Here is a 17817-nt window from a genome sequence, read left to right on the forward strand (position 1 = left end):
AACAAAAGCAAAAGTTAAGGAAAGTAAATGCATTAAGTAACTAGAATGCATTATTTCAATATATTATTACATGGATTAAACCATAGTTACAGCTCTTGGTCACCAGCTCACATAAGCTCACAAGAGAAAACCTGAAGCATCTCTTCCAGTTCTGCATTCAGTAATGTCTAGTTTGTAGCTGGAAACCAGCCATGGCAATATTTATGTCACAGAAAAATTGACCTTTTTTCAATTCAGGACTTTCTTTCTATGTGGAATGCAGTTTCTAGACATTTACCAACATACCACTCCCTGCTTCCAAGAAACAACTTCCCCAAGAGCTCCTTCTTCTTTTACTTTGATCTCAAAATATGTACAGCCTTGTTATGAAAGTATTTGTTTTTTTTTAATCTACTGTAGTTAGCACACAGTGTTATATTCGTTTCAGATATACCATATAGTGATTCAACAATTCCTTGTATTATTTATTGCTTCTCAAGATAAATGTGCTCTTAAATTTGTTATTTCCTTGTAATTATCACAATGTGGGTACAATTCAGGTTGCAGGGGGAGAAAAAGACTATAGGACTAGAAAATAATCTTAAGATAAATTGAACTATTTATCATGTGATCAATGTGACTATTTATCATGAACTGTTAATCATGTATATAAAGTAGGGTGAGGTTTCCAAAATGTTTAGTTGTCAATATGTGGTAAGAACCCTAAAAGTATAAAAGGCATAGTAGATCACTTATTTGCTGGCACCCTCCCAGTGGGCCCACTCAAAGAATAAATTGGCCTCTTTACGGTGACTTTTATAACAATATAATTCAGCTCGTATTTCTGTTCACCCTCTCATTGTGCTAGCACTCATTCCTTTCCCTGTCACTCACCTTCCTGGTGTTCCCAAGCTTTTATCAGATCCTCTTACTCATCCAACTCATTGCTGTCTCAGCATCTTGGTGTCACTCAACACCGCGTAGAATACTAATTTCCCAATTCTCCTCCTTCCTTTCTCCCCTTCCTTCCTTCCTTTCTCTTTCTCTCTTTCTCCATCTCCACCTCCATCTCTCTCTTCTACCCTATTCTTTTTCTCCCGATCATGATTTAGCCCTCACTTCCACAGAAAACTCTCTTCCAGCCACCCTATACCACGTGGGAAACCCCTCTTAAGTGATTGTGTAGCTTCTTACCCTATTTATTTGCTTCTTACACTTGTTCTTATATGAAACCATTCTACTCATGAATTTTTTATTATCTGTGGTTTTTCTTCTCATGGTTGATTATAATATTCAGGAAAGCAGAGATTTTTTTAAAATCTCTTATTCACTGGTGACTGTCTAGTCCCTTTAATGGTGCTTGGCCCGTAACAGCTATGACCGCAGGAAAGAAGGAAGGAAAGATGGGAGGGGAGAGAATTTAGTGTTTTTGCCTCAATTTGAGTGGGTTATTGAAATACCAAAAACTTCATTAGTAGGTAGCTTGATTTATTAAGAAGTCAGGGATGATAAGGAAAGCATGAAATAAAAGTTTCACTATAGAAGTCAACCTAGCCAAATCCTGCAAATATGCAGCTCTGTTTTCAAGCATGAGCTGTGTGCTGGACTTCAGCCATGGACTTATGAAAGGTTAGAACAGTAAAATATTAATATCTGGGCTTTAAAAACAAAGACAATAAAATTCACCCAAGGCATCTGATTTATAGTCAGCTCTATTTTGTGAAGTTTTATGAATGTATAACACAGGATACTGGTGTGCGTACTGGCCGCATCAGGCTAGTGTAATGCGTGGTGAAGAAGGAAGCATCCAGGAAGGAAGGGGAAAGCAATAGGCTTATTTCTCTAAAGGAATATTGTAGACCAAGGACGTTTGGTTTTGTTCGTTTTGGCAGAGCATTTGAAATAATGTGATGCTCAGCCCATGGATTTGAAAATGTTTTTAAAGCAAATCTCAGCATCCAGTTAATTCAAAGACAAATTGTTTCTGAGACCACTGCTGGTAGGGCTAGGACAACTCATGATATACTTAGTATTAACTTAGTAGCTGGAAAAATATCAAGATATACTTTCTAAGGCTTTAGGAGATGTTATTTTACTGGCTTGCATTGATTTCATATTATTCCTAAAAACATATTGCATGTGCAATGTATAATTTGACTCATCTGCCAGGTAGAAAAACATAATTTTTGTGCTTGAGGATGTTATAAATGGGAAATGAAAATCACACAAAAATATATGTGGTTATAGAGATGCAAAGAACATTGTCTTGCCAAACCCAACTTTGGTTTAAAAAAGAAGGAAATTATACAAGCAAATATATTGGAGAAGTAATTAAGAGGATGTCGCGCCTTCTATTAGTCAGATTTTCCATCTTCTGAGTATTTAGAAGAGAATTAAACTGAATAATCTCCAATATTTCCATGATTCCATTTTAAGATAGAAGCAGAATTTTACTATAAAGCTCTTTTGATTCTTTTGTTACTGTATTTTTGGTTTTTAGAGAGTGGGCAATTGCACACACAAGTAGGGTGGGGTGGGGGCAAAGAGGGAGAGAGAGAAGATCCCAAGCAGTCTCCAGCCCCATTGTGGAGCCCACCACGGGTCTCGATCTCACAACCCTCAAATCATGACAAAAGCCAAAACCAAGAATCAGGCACTCAACTGACTGAGCCACCCAGGCACCCCAATAAGACTCTTTTGAATAAAACAAAGTTCTATAACATTGAGGGATATGATATATAGTAAAGTTTAAAGTCTGTTTGCAAATATCCTGGACATTTTTAAGCATAAAGCATAAAACTTTATGATGACAAGAGTCTGTAATTGTGTCAGCCTCATTACATGTTTTAGACAGCAGGGACGATGAAAGAAAATTTAAGTGATAACCACAGCACAATATTCTGAAGTAACTAACACAACAAAAAAAATCTTAACTTATTCTCAAAAGTGATGTCTTTGTGGAAGTATGACTCTTTCAATTTGGCATTAGTCTGTTAAACCAAACACAAGTTCAGCTTACCCAAATAACTTATAGTTAGCTTAATTAATGATTCTTCTAACAACTTAATTCAATTCTTTGACATCTGGAAAATGATGCTCTGTAATATTAATAATCTGCTCTATCTCTTTGGGTACAGAGACCCCTATAGAATTATTTAATCCATGAAATTACCCTAGTAAGTCCTTGTTCTTTGGGAAACCCTTCTAATGATGTCCAGAGAATTTAGGGGATTGAAAGAAAAATCCCAAAAACAAAAGGTCTGATTCAGGCAGGCAGTCCTCTAACTATCCCACTGCCAATACCATCACCTGCTCCCTTGTACCCGCACTCCTCAGTCTTCTGTTGTGATATATTTGTCCTTTGAGGTCTTCACTGGCTTTCCTTTCAAAGCTGATTTTACCTAGATAAATATCAAAGACATATGAGAAGATGGTAACATGAGGGACAAATGATGATATTCTTCAAAAGGGCTAGCCCTGAGTCTATTATATCTCTCACTAGATTTTGCTTCTGAAGAACCTTACGGTGCTTTCCATGGCTTTTTTACCCCTCCCAGTGCCTTACCCAACCTTGATACCTTACACAACACACAGGGAATCTGGAAGATTCCTAATATTAATTGACTTGATTTGGATATGCTATAGTAAGCAGTCATGGCCAAATAACTACATATGGTTATGAGAAACTTTAGGTATTCCTGGAAGCAACAGCATTTCTACAAACATATCTCTGTATTACAGAAAATTTAGAATAAGTAACTGTGATCATTTATAAAAAGATACACAGTCGTGGGGGCTCTTTTCAAAAATGTGTGAAAGTAGAAGAAGCTTGAAAAGAAATATTGAAGTAGCAGTAGGCAAATGGCCCCATGCAAGAACAAAACAAAACAAACAAAAAACACCCTGCCTACTACACAGACTGAAATCCTGCCTCCTTTGGTTATTTTCCCATTTTTTAAACTATACTCAGAAATATCTTTCAAAAGTATTCTCTTATATGGATCCCCACAAACAGTTATTAGTATGTCATAATTGGTTTGTACCATGAAAAACGTATTGTATAACTTCTCCCAAGAATAATGAGCTGAAAGATAGTAAATATATATCAGTACTCACTGATGTTTTACTTCTTTTTCATTGCACTTTTTTCCCAGAAGATGTATATTTAAAATTCAAGTAAAATGCTTCCTTGGCAGTTGGTTAGTATCTTCCCTTCCCAATGAAGAGCCCATTGATGATACAGAATAGAGCTTCCTTGCCCCCTTGAGTAGAAGGCTGTCTATTATTCAGTGTCCTTTTTGTCACATTGAAGAACAGGGAACTTTTTATTCTTTCCAAGAAATGGCCTTTCAGATTCAGTAACAACTTGTTCTGTTCCTCAGGAAATAAGAGAAGATCGAGATAGGGCGCGGCTGGACTCCATGGTGCTGCTAATTATGAAACTGGACCAACTTGATCAGGACATTGAGAATGCCCTCAGCACCAGCTCCTCTCCATCCGGCACACCAGCGAACCTGCGGCGGCACATTCCTGTGAGCTTTCCTCTTTCGACTTCTTTCCCCATGAGAATGCTACCTCTGTTTCATACAGTCCCTCTTGCAAATGAAACATCTTTGATGGGAGCACTACCTATATGTGACCCTGATGTGTGTTCTGTAAAGATCTCTCAAGTAATTCTATGCTTGATGCAATATTATTTAAAAGAGAAGTACGTTTAAAAAGGAGATGACTATCGGTTGGACAAAAAAGAGGGTCACCAGGGGAAATTATGTTTCCTAAAGGTCAAAACATCTTTACTGTAGTCATTTCTCTCATTGTCCATCTCCTCTGACATCCTGTGAACACCATTAGCAATGCTATGCCTATGTTGTTTAATATTTCATTTCCAGTATCCCACAAATTTACACTGCATGTAGAAGATGCCTAAGTATTTGCTGCTTGCACACATGCATTCATGGATGTTTGGATAGATGGGTGAATGGATGAATGGATGCCGGACTGACCCAGCATCCAGAAATAATAGGTGAGATTAAATTGAAAGCATTCTAAAATTCACTCCGTGAAACACAATGAGTAGGCCAGAGTGGAGAATTTTATTCTACTCTGCATTAGTTTCATATGAGACAGACACTTCTCTGAGATTCTGATATTCAAAATAAAATTTTGAATTCAGATTCTAGGACTTACTATACACTTTACATATTTACTATGAGCTTTATATTTAATGGCTTGTTTGTATAGATCAAGCAAATGTGATGGTAGATTTACTTTTAATTAAGTCAAGAATCCCTTTTCAATTAATCTATTACTTTTACTATGCAATTATCAACACATTAGGTCAAGAAATTATATATTTACCTGTGATCAAAGGGTTGGAAAACTCTGTATATAAACCTGAGCACCTACCAAAATAGAACTATTTTGTATCAAATTCTTTAATTAGTATAGTTCTATCATTGATTCTGAAGTTGTTCAAGACCTATTCTGACTATGGGGCAGAACTTTTCGAAGTAAAAAAACAAAATGATAGCTAACCTTAGCATATGCTAGGTATTATCCTAAATGATTTATACATAGTAACACATTCATTCCTCACATTTTTCAAGTGAGTGAACACGGAGAAGTTCGTAATCGTGTGTGTCAGAGCTGGAGTACATGCCCAGGGAGCCTTGATCTAGAGCCATGGCATTTAACCACTACACCACGGCTTTTTCTAGTTGACTGTGGTGGATATCTTAGAGCTTAAGAAAATGATAGATGATCGGTCAATGGAGAGAGACAGAGAGAGAGAGAGGAAGAGGAAGAGGAAGGAAGGAAGGGAGAAAAGAAGGGAGGGAAGAAGGGGGGGGAGGGAAATTAGATGCTTCAACTTAAAATCTGACAGAATAAAATCTTTGTTTTTGCCTCTGATCTTCTGGAAGATTTTTTTCTTACCCTTCAGGATTCATCTCATTTCATCTTTATGGTGAAATCTTGCATACATCTCCTTCTGTCTTCCCATAGAGAGTCAATTACTCCTTCCAACAAAAAGGGTATTTTCATCTTTCTTACATACGAAGGGTTGTAAAACAATTGTACTCAATTTACTTTTAAAGCCACAAATAACTATATTTTTCCATAAGAGGTAATGTTTAGTAGTTCACCATGATGTAGGCACAGGATACATTTTTCTCTTTGGAAGTTGTCTGGTAATAATTGTTAATATCTCCCTATCTTTTTAATTTCTCCCATTTTCCATCTGTATTGAAATTTCCTCAATCCCCATGTATTTAGAGGAAAAAACTGAACCTAGATTTCTGCTGAATGCAGCTCCATATTGTCAACTCCACCTCAGAAAGCAGGACAGCTCTTATCTGCTAGGTATGTTTCTTTGTTCAGTGGTAAAGACAAAAAAAAAAAAAAAAAAACCCACACAGGAACAATGATTTTAAGATTCACCTACATCTACATCTCCTGCCTCCATTTAAAGTATAAACTGTATTTTAATTACATGCACTATCTCATGGAATATCACCACCATTACTGAACAGTGGTTGATTATATGAATAAAGATCTACTTCAGTTCAATATATATTTCAGTTTTCAGTTCAGTATATCCTTGGAATAGGCAAAATAATACCATAGAAACCTTATGAAATTCAGAGTTTGCAGGCCTGGGTTCAAATACTAGCTCTACAACTGAACATCTAAGAATACAAGAAAATTACTTGATTTCTCAATTTCAAGTTCATGTGAAAAAAAAGGCAATATTATTTCCTATCTAATGGCTTGTTGGGAGAAGTAAATGAAAGAATATATGTTAAGATGTATTACCCAGATCTGGCACAGAGCACATATTTAGAACGTGTTATTCCCTTTCCTTCTCCCTTGTATTCACACCAGGCACTGGGCTAAAGAGGAATAAGCCTGAAGTGCTCAAAACAGCTTTGTGGTCTTTTGGTCATCCCTTACTCTTTATTTCTCTTCATTGGTATTTAAAGCTAATTTTAAAATTCTCTCATCATTCAAAATTTTTTTCAACAGGCACTTTCCATTTCTTTTGATAATTGCAGTATGGACTAAAGGAATTATAGCAGCATGATTATGACCTTGATCACCTAGCAAGGAGCACTGTCCCAGATTCAGAGGAGAAACTCCCTCTTTCACACCCTTATACTCCACTGTGAACTCAAAGTTTAACAGGAAGACAAGACACAAAAAGGAACAGTCATCTCATTTTGAGATTACTTGTGAGAAAATGCTGGAGTGAGCTTTCTATCTATAATAAATGGTATAAAAAATAATAAACTAGAGTCTTTAATAAATGGTGTGAAGATGGAAGAATAAATAAAATAAGAATAGAAATTGAAACAGAATAGAAATAAAGATTTGAAGGAGGCTGACTTGATAGAGACTTGCAGGTTGGCTATACCTTGGTGGTTTACCGCAGCCCAGGGTCTAGTTTTCTCCTCTGAAGTCCATACTTGATTCTGTCCAAGTACCCACTTCCTGTCAGTCTCATAGAGCTGCAAATGGTGGTCCATCTCATGGAATGAATGAAGTAGGAAATGGAGAAGACAGTAGTATTTACTAAGTACTAACATTTAAATATATTACTTCATTTACTCTCAACAATCTTAAAATAAGCTGAGCTTCAGAGAAGAGTAATTTACCTAAGGTTGTACAAGCGGGGAGTGGGGAGTAATTTACTGAAAGACAGGTGGTAAGATTTATTTCCACATATGTTACACTTAAAAGCCTGTGCTCATTCCGCTATATTATAACTCTTCCCAAGATGGAAATTGTTCGTTCATAATGGAATAAGTGCCATTTCCAGAACCAGAATTGCCTTTTCTGACAATCGAATAACTTTTTTCCTGATAACAAGGTATTCTGAATATTAAATTACTAATTGTGCTTGAATAAATGTATAAACAAGGCAATATTGATAATATCTTTCAGTATTTCATCTATGCCATCAAGAAGCTTAAGAAACATACAACCCAGGGGCGCCTGGGTGGCTCAGTGGGTTAAGCCGCTGCCTTCGGCTCAGGTCATGATCTCAGGGTCCTGGGATCGAGTCCCACGTCGGGCTCTCTGCTCAACAGGGAGCCTGCTTCCTCCAATCTCTCTCTCTCTCTGCCTGCCTCTCTGCCTACTTGTGATCTCTCTCTGTCAAATAAATAAATAAAATCTTTAAAAAAAAAAAAAAAAAAAAAAAAAAAAAAAAAAAAAAGAAACATACAACCCAGAATCCATTTCACTACCTTTAACTGAACCTCTAGTACTCTTCTACAGTATTTTTTGGCCTTCCTGGACCTTTTCCCATAGTCTAAGGCAGCTATTCAAAAATTTTGCTATTCTCCCCAAACCCTACCCAACTCTTACACCTATCTCTTAGCAAATATGCTTGCATTCCTTCTTGCAGAGAAAGTGGACCATTGACAGGAACTTTGCAGCCTCACAACTGTAAATATCTGTAGGTACTCCTTTTCTTAATCTCTTTTCCTCCTATGTCCTCCCCTATGAGCCAAGCTCCTCTTCACTCAGTATATATTTCGTGATTTGATTCTTGTCTATTGCTCCATCATTTCTCTGCAGCTCATCTCCTGTCTGAAAAATCCAGTAGTAACTCCTCAGTCTTCTGCTGTAGCATTTGATACAATTGCATATCCTCTCATCCTTGGATTTCACAACGCCCTGGACTTTTGGTTCCTCTCTTTCTTTTCTTTCATATCCTCAGTAGTTACTTTTCATATACTAAGGTGACTCTTTTTCCTATATTTACCCCCTAATTCTTATTTCTAGATTTTAGACTCAGTTCTATGTCTGACAGAATATTCTCCCTGGAAATTATCATGGATTACATGATATTCTTCATATTTAGGGTCACCAATGAGACCCTTTTTGCTATCTCCATATCTGTATATCCAGTGGATCACTAGCTACTTCTTTATGCCATAATTGTACTGTGTATGCATCTCTACTATAGCACATCATACTGTATTCCCTGCCATATTGGGAACTACTCCAAGATTTTTCTATTTCTACTGCCTGGCACAGTTGAAGCATGGGGTAACAGTGATGAGTGGAGCCTCATAGGGAGATGATGTGGAAGATGAATTATACAAAGTGAAGATGAGTCACAGGGAAATTATTAGATGGCAGTTGTAATGATAATTTAGGACTTGTTAACCATGTGGTTTGGGCATGGTAGCAGTGGACGAAGAAAAGAAGGAATGGATGTAAAAGATTCTGAGAGAGCTTGCATGTGATTTATCATAGTGAAGAGAGAGCAAACAAAATAGTAAAGATTTGTACCGAATTACATATTTGTGACTCCCCTTAAATCACTTTCGTAGTTGTGTTTTAAGCCCCCAGAAGAATATCACAGCTATATAAGGAAGTTGAACTCCAGGATCTGACAAATATGACTTTTAATGTCAGCCATGCTGCATAATGTGTATTTGGTCAAATTACTTGCCTTAACTACAACATCTGTCAAGTGACGATGATAATACCCTCCATATGGGGTCAGTAAATATTGAAGCAGGTAAATGATGTATAGCATTGTCTTTAAAAGATAAAAACACAATAAAAGGTAGATTTTTAAAGTGTTTCTCAATTTGCCTCAGAACTGTTGTATTGTTAGAAAGGTAGTAGGTTACCCTGTTAATCAGCAAATCAAATTATAAACAGGAAGGTCATATATAAATGACTTGTAAATTACCTGCTGCTTACAACTGTCAATTTGATGTTGATTTAATTTGAAATTTTGCTTCCAATTAGGGTGGCTTTTATTTATTTTTCATGCTTAATTGCTCTGGCTAGGATTTCCTATGTTGAAAAAGAGTGATGGGGGTGGGCGCCCTTGTCATATTCCTGATTTTAGAGGACAAGTTTTCATTTTTTCACCATTGAATAGGATGTTAGCTGTGGCTTTGCCATACATTGTACTTATTATATTGGGATATATTTCTTCTATACACAATTTGGTGAGAGCTTTTATTATGAGAAGGTGTTGAATTTCATCAAATACTTTATCTATTGAGATGATTATATTTTTATTTTTTATTCTATTAATGTGGTGCATCACATTTGTTGATTTGTGTATGTAAAACATGTTTGCATCCCATTTGATCATGGTGTAACATGCTTTTAATGTGCTGTTGAATTTTGTTTGCTAAAATTCTGTTGAGAATATTTACATCTATATCAAGGATATTGACCTGTAGGGTTCTTTTTATTATTTTTTTGTTTTTTTTTTCTTTTGTTTATCTTACAGTGTCTTTATTTGGCTCTGGTATCAGGGTTATCCCTGCCTTGTAAACTGAGTTTGGGAGTATTCCCTTCTGTTCATTTTTTTGGAAGAGTTTGAGAAATATTGACATTAATTCTTTAAATGTTTTGTAGAATTCCTCAGTGAAGCTATCTGATCCTGGCCTTTCCATTGTTGGAAGATTTTTAATTCTACTTTAATCTCCTTAATTATTGGTCTGTCAGGATTTTCTGTTTCTTCATGATTCAGTCTTGCTTCATCTTTTTCTTTTAATTTCAACTTTATTAAGGTTATAATTATTAAGGTATAATTTATAAGTAAAATTATATGCTATTTAAAGTGAATATCATGGTGATTTTATATATATATATAGAGACACACACACAACACTTGTGAAAAGACTTCCATCAGCCAGTTAATGAATACATCCATCACTTAACATGTTTACTTTTAGGGTTTGTTTGTTTGGTTGGGTTGGTTGGTTTGGTTTGTTTTGTTTTGGTAAGACGAATATTTTAGTTCTGTTCTCTTAGCAAATTTATTTTTTTTTTGAAGATTTCATTCATTTATCTATTCTAGAGAAAGAGAGTGGGTGGAAGGCAGGGGGAGAGGAGAAAGAATCTCAAGCAGACTCCACACTGATTGCAGAGCCCAGTGTGGGTCTCAGGCTCATGACCCTGAGATTATGATTGGAGCTGAAATCAAGGGTCAGATGCTCAACTGACTGAGCCACCCACACACCCTCTCTTAGCAAATTTCAATTATTATTTTTTAATATAGTCTTATCAACTGTAGTCACCATGTTTTACACTAGATCCTCAAACCTTATTCATCTTACGACTGAAAGTTTGTACCCTTTTAACCAACCCCTCTTTATTTCCATCCTTGGGACCTTTCAGTGCTATTGGTGATTTATAATTTCATAATAAAAAACTATAAAACTACTTTCATTGTGAGGACTAAGAAAGGGATGTTAATATTTTTCAGTCTAGCTATTTCTTAAAACAATATTTAATGAACATGTTTACATGCCAGGAACTATGATATATCAATGGAAAAGACATATGAAGTCCCTACTCTTGTGATACATAGATTTTAACAAAGAGAAACAGTTGGGCGCCTGGGTGGCTCAGCAGTTAAGTGTCTGCCTTCGGCTCAGATCATGATCCCAGGGTCCTGGGATCAAGGCCCACATCAGTCTCTCTGCTCAGCAGGAAGTCTGTTTCTTCCTCTCCCTCTGCCTCCTGCTTTACCTGCTTCTCTTTCTCTCTCTCTGCCAAATCAGCCAATAAATAAAATCTTCTAAAGAGAGAGAGAGAGAGAGAAACAGATAAGATTAGAAACATAGATGAGTGGAGAATGGATTGGGGGACAGATGGATGGATGGATAGAGAAATAGGATTATGAATGGATAAAATTTATATGTGTAGATAAACAAGGTGATAGATGATAAAATAATGACATACTGTGGAGGTTGAAGGGAAGAAAACTCCTTTAGCTTGAAATGTCAATGAATATTCAAGCCAAAATCTGGTTTGACAAGAAAGGGCCAGCAAAGGGAAATTCTAAGACAAGAGACAAGAAAGACATAGTTCCATCTCTAGAAATCAGTTTGGTGTTTTAGAAGAACTGAAAAACAACAACAAGTATGGCTAAAGCCTACCAAGAAATAAGAGAATTGTAGAATATAAGGCTAGAGCATATAAATGCAGTGTAGATGATATTCAACCATATGAGCCATGAGAAGGTTGAGATGTAGAGAGTAGGCACAGAGGTTATTTAACTCATAGCTTTCTCAGGTTATAGTTATAGACTGAAATGTGCCTCTGCTGCCTCCTCTTGGGATTCCCCTCACCCCCAATTTTCCTTTATGCTCTCAGGCTACCTTATAACATAAACAGAACATTTGATGGATTAAATGCACTGCTTTTGGAGAGATTACAATGTAATTGCATTCACTCAGCAGACATGTCTTATATACGTACCATGAGTTTTAAGATATCTGAATGATACTAATAATAACATGTACTTTGCATATATCTTGTGTAATCCTCTTGAGACTCTATGGATGAATGCTATTATTTATACCTCCTTTTCTTTTTTAAATTTGAGTTTGGTTTGACATGCAATTTTACATTAGTTTCAGTTGTACGACTTAGTGATTTGACAAGTTTATGTGTTTTGTTATGTTCACCACAAGCATAGCTATCATCTGTCCCATTACATTTCTATTCCAGTATCATTGACTATATTCCTTATGCTCTGCTTCTATTCCCATAACTTAACACCTGTATCTCCCTCTCCATATTACCCATTTTGCTCACTACCCGCCTTTTTTCCATCAAGCAACCATCAGTATGTTCTCTGTATTTATAGTCATGATTCTTCCTGTTTACTCACTTTTCTTAGATTCCATTTATAAGTAGAATCATGTGGTATTTCTCAGTCTGACTTATTTCACTTAGCAAAATTCCTCTAAGTCCATCCATGTTATTCAAATGGCATGACCTCATCCTTTTTTATGGCCATGAAATATTTCATGGCCATATATATGCATATATCACATCTTCCTTATCCATTCATCTGTTGATGGACGCCTAGATTGCTTCCATGTCTTGGCTGTGGTAAATAATGCTGCAATAAGAGGGATGCATATATCTTTTAGAGTTAGTGTTTTCATTTTCCCTGAATAAATACCCAATAGTGGAATTACTAGATCACTAGATAATATATTTATTTTTAATTTTTTAAGGCATCTCCATATTCTTCTCCACAGCAGTTTCACTAGTTTACATTCCCATGAACAGTGGACAAGGGTTCCTTTTATTCCACTTTCTTGCCAACAGTTTCTGTTCCTTGTCTTCTTGATTTTAGTTATGATAACACGTATGGGGTAAAATCTCATTATGGGTTTGATTTACATTTCCCTGATGAATAGTGATGTTTAACATCTTTTCACATGTCTATTGGCGATATATGTGTCTTTAGAATAATACCTATTTAAGTCCTCTGCTCATTTTTTAATAAGTTTGGTTTTTTGTTGTCAAATTATATATGTTTTTTATATATTTTGGATATTAAATATATCATTTGCAAATATCTTCCCTCATTCAGTCAGTTATCTTTTTTTGTTTTGTTGATGGTTTCCTTTTCTTTTTTTTTTTTTAAAGATTTTATTTATTTGTCAGAGAGAGAGAGGGAGAGAGAGCGAGCACAGGCAGACAGAATGGCAGGCAGAGGCAGAGGGAGAAGCAGGCTCCCTGCCGAGCAAGGAGCCCGATGTGGGACTCGATCCCAGGATGCTGGGATCATGACCTGAGCTGAAGGCAGCTGCTTAACCAACTGAGCCACCCAGGCGTCCCGATGGTTTCCTTTTCTGTGCCAAAACTTTTATTTTCATGTAGTCCTGATAGTTTATTTTTGCTTTTGTTTCCCTCGCCTTAGGAGACATACCTAGAAAAATGTTTCTGTGACTGATGTCAGAGAAATTACTGCCTGTGTTCTTTCCTTTTTATGGTTTTGAGTCTCATTTAGGTATTTAATCCATTTTTAGTTTATTTTTGTGTATAGTGTTAGAAAGTGGTCCATTGTCATTCTTTCAGATGTAACTATTCCATTTTCCCAGCACCATTTATTGAAAAGACTGTCTTTTCCCCCATTGTTTATTATTGCCTCCTTTGTCATAGATTAGTTGACCATTTAAATGTGGCTTTATTTCTGGGCTCTCTATTCATTTTATTGATCTCAGACTCTATTGGTTTATTTTGTGCCAATACCATACTGTTTTGATTACTACAGCTCTATAGTATAACTTGTAATCTGGGATTGTAATACCTCCAGGTTTGTTCTTTCTCAGGAATGCTTTGACTATTTGGGAGTCTTTGTGGTTCCATACAAAAGTTAGTATTATTTGTTCTAGTTTTGTTAAGAATGTTGTTGGTATATTTGATAGGGATTTCATTGAATGTGTAGATTACTTTGGGTAATAAGGACATTTTGACAATATTAATTCTTCTAATCCATTAGTACAGAATATCGTTCCATTTTTTTGTGTCACATTTAATTTCTTTCATCGTGCTTTATAGTTTTCAGATTACAGATCTTTCACCTCTTTGGTTAAATTTATTCCTAGGTATTTTATTGTGTTTGGTGCAATTCTAAGTGGTGGTGTTTTTTAGTTTCTCTTTCTACTACTTCATAGTTAGTGTATAGAAATACTACCAATTATCGGGTATTAATTTTGAATCCTGCCACTTTATTGAAGTTATTTATACTTCTAGTAGGTTTTTCATGGAATTTTTAGGTTTATCTATGTATAATATCATGTCATCTGTAAATAGTGACAGTTTAATTTCTTCTTTACCAATATAAATGCCTCATTTCTTTTTCTTGTCTAATTGCTGTGGCTGGGACTCCTAGCACTATGTTGAATAAAAGTGTTAAGAGTGGACATTCTTGGCTTGTTCCTGATCATAGAGGAAAAACTCTCAGTTTTCCCCTTTGAGGATGATACAAGCGCAGGGTTTTTCATATGTGGTTTTTATTCTATTGAGGTATGTCACCTCTAGTCCCATTTTGCTAAGAGTTTTTATCATGCATCAATGTTGAATATTGTCAAATGCTTTTCCTGCATATATTTAGATGATCATGATTTTTATCCTTCAGTTTGTTGAGGTAATGTATGATGTTGATTGATTGCAAAAATGAACCATCTTTGCATTCCAGGAATAAATCCCACCTGATCATGGTGAATGATCTTTTTAATGCATTGTTGTATGTGGTTTGCTAATATTTTGTTGAGGATTTTTACATCTGTGTTCATCAGGGATATTGATCTGTAGTTTGTTTTTGTTTTTTGTTTGGATTTTTTGTTTGTTTGTTTTGTGGTATCTTTGTCTGGTTTGGGTATCAGGGTAATGCCCACCTTGTAAAATGTATTGGGATGCTTTCCGTCCTCTACTATTTTTTTTGGAATCATTTGAGAAGAATAGGTATTAAGTCTTCTTTAAATGTCTGGTAGAATTCAGTTGTGAATCTATCTGTTCCTGAACTTTTATTTTTTGGTAGTTTTTTTAAATTGCCAACTCATTTTCATTACATATTACTGGTCTTTTCAGATTTTCTATTTCTTCCTGGTTTATTTTTGGAAGATTGTATGTTTCTAGGAATTTATCCATTTTTTCTATTGTCCCATTTGTTGGCATATAATTTTTCCTAGTATTCTCTTATACTCCTTTGTATTTCTGTGGTGTGAGTTGTTACTTCTCCTCCTGATTTTATTTATTTGTGTCATTTCCCTTTTTCTTCTTAATGAATGTGGCTAAGGGTTTGTCAATTTTGTTTCCAAAGAACCAGCTCTTGTTTTCATTGATAGATTTATTTTTTAGCTTCTATATCATTTATTTCTTCTCTGGTCTTTATTACTTTCTTTCTTCTGTTCACCTTGGGCTTTGTTTGTTCTTATTTTAGTTCCTTTAGGTAGAAGGTTAGGTTTTGTTTTGTTTTTTTGTTTTTTTTTTTCTTGAAGTAGGGCTGTATTGCTTTATATTTCCCTCTTGGAACTGCTTTGGCCTTGTCCCAGAGATCTGAGAGCATGTACTTTCATTTTCATTTGTCTCCATATATTTTTTAATTTTTTTTATTCTTTGATTGTTTCATTGATGTATTGGTTGTTTAGTATCATCATGTTTGTTCTCCATATGTTTGTGTTTTTTCCAGTTTTTTTTCCTTGTGATTTGTTTCTAGTTCCATACCACTGTGGTCAGAAAAGATGCATGGTATGGCATCAGTCTTCTTTAATTTATTGAGGCTTATTTTATGGCCTAATATGTAGGTCTATTCTGAAGAAATGTTTCATGTACACTTGAAAAGAATGTGTATTCTGGTGTTTTGGGGTAGAATATTCTGTATATATCTGTTATGTCCATCTGGTCCAGTGTGTCATTCAGAGACATTGTTTCATTATTGATTTTATCTGGATGATCTATCTATCCATTGATGTAAATGAAGTCTTAAATTTCCATAGTATTACTATATTACCATCAGTTTTCCTCTTTATGTCCTTTAATAGTTGTTTTTTGTATTTAGATGCTCCAGTGTTGGGTGTGTAGATATTTACAAATGTTATATCACCTTGTTAAATTGATCCATCTATCATTATATTTTGCCCCTCTATGTTTTATTAGTCTTTGCTTTAAAGTCTGTTTTGTCTGATATAAGTATTGCTCATGTACCTTTTTTTTTCTACTTCCATTTGCATGGTGAATGCTTTTCCATCCCTTTCACTTCCAGACTATATGTGTTTCTAGGTCTGAGGTGAGTTTCTTGTAGGCAGAATATAGATGGGTCTTGTTTTTTTATCCATTCTACCACTCTTTGTCTTTTGTTTGGCATATTTAGGCCATTTACATTTTAAATGATTATTTTTATTTATTTAAATTCAATTAGCCAACATATAGTACATCATGAGTTTCAAATGTAGAGTTCAGTAACTTATCAGTTGCATGTAACACCCAGTGCTCGTGACATCATATGCCCTCCTTAATACCGAACACCCAGTTACCCCATGCCCCCAGCCACTTCCCCTCCAGCAGCTCTCGGTTTGTTTCCTATAATTAAGAGTCTCTCATGGTTTGTCTCTCTCTCTGATTTCTTCCCATTCAGTTTTCCCTTCCTTCCCCTATGATCCTCTGCACTGTTTCTTATATTCCACATATGAGTAAAACCATATGATAATTGTTTTTCTCTGATTGACTTATTTCATTCAGCATAATACCCTCCAGTTCCATCCACCTCAACATAAATGGTAAGATTTTATCCTTTCTGATGGCTAAGTAATATTCCATTGTGTATCTGCTTTATCCATTCCTCTGTCAGTGGACATCTGGGCTCAATTTAAAGTAGTTATTGATAGGTATATAACTTACTGCCATTTTGAAATTTTGTTTGCTGGTTGTTTTTGTAGTTCTTCTTTGTTCCTTTCTTCTCTTTCTCTCTTTCTTTGTGATCGATGAATATCTGTAGTGTTTTGTTTGGTTTTATTTCTCTTTATTTTTTGTGTATTTATCGTAGGTTTGGGGTTTGTGATTTTCATGAGGTTCATATATAACATCTTAAGTTAATAGCAGTCCATAGTCCTATGATGTCATTTCAGTTTAAACAGAAAGGAAGGAAGGAAGGAAGGGAGGAAGGAAGGAAGGAAATTTATAGGTTGTTATATTTTATATCTTTTTATTCATATTTTTCTTATGTCTAATTATAGCCATTTCTTTTCCACTTAAAAAAGTTCCTCTAACATTTCCTGTAAGGCTGGTAAAAAGTGGTGATAAATTCCTCTATCTTTTGTTTGTCTGGGAAAGTCTTTTTCACTCCTTCAAATCTGAATGATAACCTTGCCAGATAGAGTATTCTTATTTATAGGGATTTTTTTTCTCCCTTCAGTTCTTTGAATATATCAGGTATGTCACTCTCTTCTGGCTTGCAAAGTTTCTATTGAAAAAGTAGCAGATAATCTTACAGGTTTTCCCTTCTGGTAACTTTCTGTTTTTCTCTTGCTGTTTTTAAGGTACTCTCTTTATCTT

General features: G+C 35.4%; 1 protein-coding gene across 1 annotated transcript in view; it reads left to right on the forward strand.

The window, feature by feature from the left end:
- The window catches only part of DLC1 (DLC1 Rho GTPase activating protein), a 410622-nt gene that overhangs the window by 96498 nt on the left and 296307 nt on the right, over positions 1–17817 (forward strand). Inside the window, exon 3 of the mRNA XM_032328905.1 lies at positions 4362–4511. Coding sequence (XP_032184796.1) covers positions 4362–4511 — 150 coding nt within the window. The remainder of the gene's footprint in view (positions 1–4361; positions 4512–17817) is intronic.

The sequence above is a fragment of the Mustela erminea genome, chromosome 21, assembly GCF_009829155.1.
Source record: "Mustela erminea isolate mMusErm1 chromosome 21, mMusErm1.Pri, whole genome shotgun sequence".
Lineage (NCBI taxonomy): Eukaryota > Metazoa > Chordata > Mammalia > Carnivora > Mustelidae > Mustela > Mustela erminea.